General features: G+C 38.3%; 1 protein-coding gene across 1 annotated transcript; it reads left to right on the top strand.

Moving 5' to 3' along the window:
- Positions 1-1215: 1215 nt before the first annotated feature.
- Positions 1216-5829, top strand: LOC145482557 (uncharacterized; the record flags this gene model as incomplete). The annotated part of the gene is made up of 5 exons (XM_081461146.1): positions 1216-1393; positions 2454-2588; positions 2896-3009; positions 3403-3534; positions 4912-5829. Coding segments are annotated over 5 exons (795 nt in total), but the record flags the coding sequence as incomplete, so codon positions are not given.
- Positions 5830-6969: the final 1140 nt, after the last annotated feature.

Below are 6969 nucleotides of genomic sequence, written 5' to 3'. Positions count from 1 at the left end.
AGGTCAATTTATATTTCTTCTAGGCTACGGCTTTTCAACAAAGCAATGGTGGCAGGTGGACTTAAAGGCCAGATGTAAAGTTCATCTGGTGCGTGTGGTGACTGATGTGAATTACAAACCAGACGACCTCAAGAATTTGGAGATCAGAGTAGGTGAGGTGACAACACCTGAAACTACTCTGAATTTCATTCCATCCGTGTAGCCTTTGTAAAATGGGCTACTTAACTACAGGTATCAATCTTTGTGAGATGCAGGCCGCGGTCCGTTGGAGCGCTGGCAGGGGTCACTGTGTTGTAAGGCAATACACTTTACCCTCACAGTGCCTCTCTTTAGCCGTGCAAGTATTGTTGGTTTAAAGAAACAATTTTTAACTTTCCCTCGTGTTATTTGATCAAGAGAAGCGTCTTGTCTATTAGTATTGATTGATTTCGTCATGACTTAATTCTAAGTTGTTAATAAGTATTTTGAGGAGGTGTGGAGGCAAGCGTTTGACTCTAGTCAGAGGAGGGTAATTGCTAGTTTTATATAACACGATACATGAATCTGTCGAAAAAGGATGTTATCTTTTATTCTACAGGACTGCCCCTTCCCCTTTCATCTTGTTACAGATCACCGATTATAGTACAGTTCTCCTTCCGCCCTCCCCCCCCCCTCCGACCCCGCCCTGGAAAGTAAAGCCATAATTCATTTGTCACCGGAAACTTAATGAGAACTTAAAAGGCAAACCAGTCTGTTCGCGCATGCTTGCTTAGTTAGCTAAATCTCCGAAAAATTGTATTGAGAGGCTTGAATGTAACTTTTTACATGCTTATCGTTGACAGATGTTTCTAGGAGAGGCTTTGCCAAAGGCGAAACTGTCGGAAGTCTGCATAATCCAACTAAAGACTCTGTTCAAACAATAACGTTACGTAAAGACACCAAAGCCAGATTTGTCACCCTTGACTTGAAAAGGAGAAATGCCATTCTTAAATTTCGCGAAGTAGAAATCTACAATGGACCGTTACTAGGTAACAGTCGAAATTAATGTACTTATTGTATTATTATTATTTTTTTTTTTTTTTGGTCTCTTGTGATATCCATAGGTGTGATAAAATACGGCGTGGTTGTTATATGTTAATATCATGAATTGTTTTAGAGAGAATTTCTTCAAGTAAAAACATAATTTCCTTGAGTTAGCAGAAACAAGAGAAACAACACCCATAAATATGGTGGTGAAAAGAACCGTTGTCAAGAGCTGTTATATTTTCTTTATTTCTGTTTCATGTAGATGTGGATGAATGTAAAAAGCCCGATGTATGTCCCGAAAACTACAGGTGTGAGAATCTTCCTGATTCATATTCCTGTAAGTGTGACGGTGGCTACAAACTGACAGGACCGAGAAAGGAATGCAAAGGTAAATGTATAATGGTGTCACGGAACAGACCTGAAAATTAAGTGTAAAGTTAAGCTGCACTCTTTGTTTGAGTCCTTCATTCACTCAACAATTACAGTTAACTACCCAGCTAGTTAGAGCATGCGCAGTAACATACACTAGCAGAAGCTACCTCAGAAGCGACGTCACTAGTTCAACGACCGCTTTCAGGCGCCATAAGACATGTTACTGTAAAAGCTTGCAGACTCATTTCACACGGTGTGTGCTTTTTCCGCTGTTTTTTAAGGCCGAGTTTTACCATGCAATTTATCGCAGACGTCTACGTCACTAATTACAGTGCAACTAGGCCGCCCGACATAATTTTCTACAAATTTAACGAATAAAAATCGTGGAGGTTAACAATAGTTTTCCAACAAATTATCGATGTAATCAAGCTGTACATTACAAATGCAACAGATTTGTGGTCATTTTGATTAATAGCTATTTTAAAATTTAAAATGCCAGTGCTCAATTGGCAAAGAATTTGCTGAGTGGCTTTGGTCGGAGTAGTCGCACTGTGAGTGCCAGACTTCCACGTTCAATAGTAACGTTAAATGGCTGGGAAGTCAGTCATTTTATTTTTGAACAATGGCTTGTATAAATGCTCAATACGATACAATAAATACAATGCAATGCACTGTAATGCAATACAATACAATGCAATGCAATGTAATGCAATGCAATACAAGTTTATTATGTCATACGCTTAGTTATTCAGGTGTGACATTATACAAAATGGAATGACACACCAGCTAATTTACAGGTATTCCACATACTCGCTAAATTTGTTATGGCTTCATAACAATATTTACAACTTTCAGCTGCGAACTCTGATAAAGTGCAAAAAGATAAGGAATTTGTTCAAAAAAAATAGCCACTACACAAGTAAATCTTGGGAAAACGAAGGCTCTAATTCTACTCGCACCACTAATAACAGTAACCGAGGAGAAACCGTTTCAACGTTTTCCTCTGGGGGCTGTGTAACATAATTAAATGATGACGGGTATTTTAACGACAGATTTCTCGTTATGTTATTCATCAGATATTGATGAATGCTCAAGTAATAGCAAGGCGTGTCACGAGAAAGCCTCTTGCTCCAACACAATTGGTTCTTACAAGTGTGTGTGTAACCATGGATACGGTGGAGATGGTCTGACATTTTGCTTACGTAAGTTAAGTTCACTGTTCTTTAGGAGGTGAATTAGACAAAAGCTACATAGTCAATGCAGTTTATAAAATAGTTTGTGATTGATTCCCCATTTCTTTGTACGCTACTGAGTGGAGCTTTGTATAGATTCCGTTCTCCAGCTTGAGCAAGTAATCTATATATTGCCTTTGGCGTACTTGCTCTTTAATTTGATGATGTATGATTTCTAGTGGAATAAAAGTAAAAAAAGTAAAATTCTCTAGTTAACCTCAAAACGTAAAACGGGTCTGGGCAATATGCTAAAGCTTATTTTTTTCTGGTGTTAAAAAACCTTTAGAGACATGCTCAGATGACAAAGACTGCAAGCGGAACCAATTTTGCAAAAACTTTCAAGGTACACATCTGTGTGACTGTAAGGACGGATATCATTTCCAGGCCAAACAATGTGTCGGTAAGTAGGCTTTGGCTATCTTTATTATATTGATGGAAAAGTTAACGGTAAAATCATGCCTATACAAGCCCAAGAAAAAGCTAGGACTAGAAAATAAATTCCGCTTAAGAGTATAAAATGTCAAATTTGTCAATGTTGTTAAGTATTGACAGATTATTAAGGGGGTTTTCGTATCGCTATGAAAGCGATCGGAAAATTATTATCTACGGAGTGGTAACGTTACACACTGCGAATTCACAGTGTCAATGACGTAATAGCATTCAAAAGCTGCCGTCCTGGAGTAACGTCAGCAAATGGCCACAACTGATTTAATAAGATAAGAAAAATAACACAGGATTTAAAAATTCTCACCATGAATTTATTAACTAAAGCATCGGCTTTGTTTCGATACAGAGAAGGATGTGTGCAAATTAAAGAAAAATATCTGCGGTTTAAACTCTGCGTGCACCAATGAGCTCGGATCATTCAAGTGCAACTGTCGTGATGGTTACGAGAGTAAAGATAAAGATGGAAAGAACTGCTATGGTGAGTGGCTGTGTTGTTGGATTTAGTAGATATTTAACTAAGTTCATGTTTTGTTTTAATTTCTAAAGATTAGACTATGTTGATGTTAATAAACAGTCGCTCAAGCTCCAAACCCTGAGTTGTTACCCTGAGGAGTTTTAAAGTCCAGTTAGTCTTGGTGAAAATGTCTTTGTTCAGTTCCTGGAATAAGACAATCCACAATGCATTTGTAACCATTAGCTTACTTTTGCGAGAGTTATTTTCTTACCTAAAACATTTCTATATATAGTCTCAGCCTCGTAATCCCTGATTGTGCTAGAGATATCCCAGGTACGGACTCCCATACGAAAAGGACGGGGGCGCTCGTCGTTCCTTTTTGGTGGCTAAAAACGCGGCTCTGGTATCTGTTAGTGTGTTCAGCCTCAAAAGATCCACAGCGGGAGCTTTTGCTGTACCTGTCAGGGTATTGAGTCGAAAAAATATGACAGGAGATAATGTGTTGTTTAGAATTGGTACCCCCTAGGGGTGAAAAACATTTCAAGCCGCGCCCACAAAGCTTAGTGTTGGGGCTAGGTACCTCTTAGGAGTTCTTTTCAAAATTTCGCACGAGCACCTCGTCCTTTAATTTTGAAGTGGGAATTCCCACCTCACGTAGGGGCCAAACCACCCCCCAAATGTTTCGTCAGTTCTTGGGCATTTCATATTATTTCGCATTGCTTAAAAATTATTGACTCTTTCTACGCCAAACTTGGCAGATGAGCAGGAGACCTATTACCAATTATATTTACGTGAAAAATGTCAGTAAATGTCAAATTTGTGACGTCGCAGTGATGACGTCATGTTTTTAACCACTTTTGAAGTTTTGAATATGAATATTTTTTACAATGGGCTCGAAAGAGCACATCAAGGGGAGTTGAAACCTGAAAAATTTTTGTCCATATCACAAAAATTAAATGAAATATGGCATTTTTAATCATGAAAAATAACTCTGCAAAATATGGGGGTCCCCCCTTGAGAAAAATCCCCAAATTTGAGCCGTAATTTTGTTCCAGCAAATGCAGCTATGTTACAAATGTGATGTGCCAGATGACTAAAGCAAAAATAAAGAAGAAAATCGGAATAAAAAAATATCCCTCTAGTGTTATTGCCTTAAAATTAGTTTTGTTACGTCATAACCTTTGACGTCAGCCGTGTTTTCACTGTTAATACAATCTTAACAAAGCCGAAAATCAAATTTCTAAAACCATACGATTTTTGACAACATCAAGCTTTCTATATTATATATAGAAAATGCCAACGTATTCAGACCATTCTAGAGTGTTAATGTCATGGAAACAGACACTTTGTCAGCTAACCAATCATAGAGTGTGTTACATTAAGATCAATTTATTTCTACAGATACTGATGAATGCACCACAAAGAGGCAGCGTTGTGGAGACGTGGCAGTGTGTAGAAATACCGTGGGATCGTTCCGGTGCATTTGCCCGAAAGGTTTTAGCTTTGATGCCAAACAAAGCAAATGTTATGGCAAGTGTAACAGTTGTAAAAAACTAGTCTATACAAAATTGTGGAGGTCAAATTCTGAAATTATTACAATCATAGTTAATCGTACTAATTTTTGTACCAAGTCTTAAAATTCTGGATATTTTGTCATATAAAGAGCGCGGTCACATAGCTACAACGTTTCTCGTGTCGATCGCATTTCCGATCAAAGAAAAATGGTCAGCGGAGAAGCGAAATAGAAAGGAACCCATGGAAGTGCCAAAGGAAGGTGGTGCAAGAAAATCTGAGCGCAAAGTTCTTGTAACGAAATGACGCCTCCATGACGGAACTAAAATTGCGGATTATCAGTTATATCGTCTTTACAACAATTTGCAAAGATATACTATTTCAGAATAATCACAGTTGCCAAGGTGTTATCAGCTTCATCCTTCTGCTCCAGCTGCTAACACTAACATCCTTAGTCATCCAAGGCTGATGGTTTCTTATTCTTATCTCTAACATTTCTTTTTTTTTTTTTAATGCAGATATTGACGAGTGTGCGGTCAACGGTTCATGTGACCAGAACATGCTCTGTGTGAACTCAGTGGGATCGTATTCGTGCAGTTGTCGCCAAGGATACCGCGCAAAAAAAAACCAACTGATCTGCATCGGTAATTATAAAGACATTTTCATTATGTGAAAGAAAAAAAGCTAAACTGAGTAGAAAAGTAAGCATCGGAGAGGGCTTATTTCCGTCATTGTTTTTATATTATTGACTCTGTTGTCCTGGATAAATCATGTGACAGTGTTAATTCACTTAAAAAACCTGTCAAACCGGTTAGACTAACCAGGATAAACAACGAACATGATATCATTGACAAACATGTCAAAGTTGTTGTACATTACAATCCACAACATTTCATACGTGAGAACAAAGCCTATGAGTTCTATGACGTCTCCCGTCATCGTATTCCACACAGAAATGATAAAATCCACAATAAATACCTGTGTGAAGCTTATTATAATTGAGCTCCGGCGAGCGAGCGAGGCCCCATAGCTTAGAAAATTTGGTAACCCATCGATCTCAAAAATCTTGGTTGTCACGTGACTGTCCGTACGTACGTCCGTCCGTCCGTGCATCCGCACGCCAAGACCCATACATTAAAAATAAGAGAATACAACCATTACCATAGGTAAGTCTGATAATGGACCTCGATGTTATAATTAATTGACAGCTTTCAAAATAAGGTATCCGCTGACCAGAATCACGTGATCAAAACTGCGGGCTCAGGTCAAGAGCTCATCGAGGTCACGTGTTTCTCGAAGTTGACCGCTGACCAGCTAATGTGTTTTCAATTGGATCGCGAGATCTAGCCAGGTTATTACTTTGGGGAGAGGAAGGGAGTACATGTAAATGCAAAACTTCGGCGCGAATTAAACCCTGCGTGTTGTTGACTTTTCCTCCGAAATATTCCTTGCACAATCTTTTCTTGGAAAGTCCCTGATATATTGCGTGCATAATTTCCGTAATCTTGGGTACACTCATTAGGTATGGTTTGTTAAAATGTAACTGAAAAAAATAGTGAAACCACACACTGAACAATCATTTGCTCACAATTGATTATTATTTGAGTTTCTAATCCAGGGAAAAATATCCTCTTTTCATTTATGGTTAATTATTTAATTACGAGCTTCGCTTTTAGGCTTGGTTAAATCTATAGATTACTACTAAACTGTATTCCAGGTACTTTTCAGCTGCTCCACGTATGTTTTTAAAAACTGTGAAAACGAGACACACCTCGGGAGGAGTCTACTGGCTTGGCATGCAGTAGTAGCTTTTCATTACGGTTTGTGTTGCATTCATGATGTTTTTTTTTCTTTTACCTTAGATATTGACGAATGCGAGGAAGAAACGTATTCCTGTCCGAAGTTCTCAAGGTGTAAAAACAAGAATGGTGGTTATGATTGCCCATG

The sequence above is a fragment of the Orbicella franksi genome, chromosome 3 (assembly GCF_964199315.1).
Source record: "Orbicella franksi chromosome 3, jaOrbFran1.1, whole genome shotgun sequence".
Lineage (NCBI taxonomy): Eukaryota > Metazoa > Cnidaria > Anthozoa > Scleractinia > Merulinidae > Orbicella > Orbicella franksi.
This window is presented reverse-complemented; position numbering and strand designations above follow the sequence as displayed.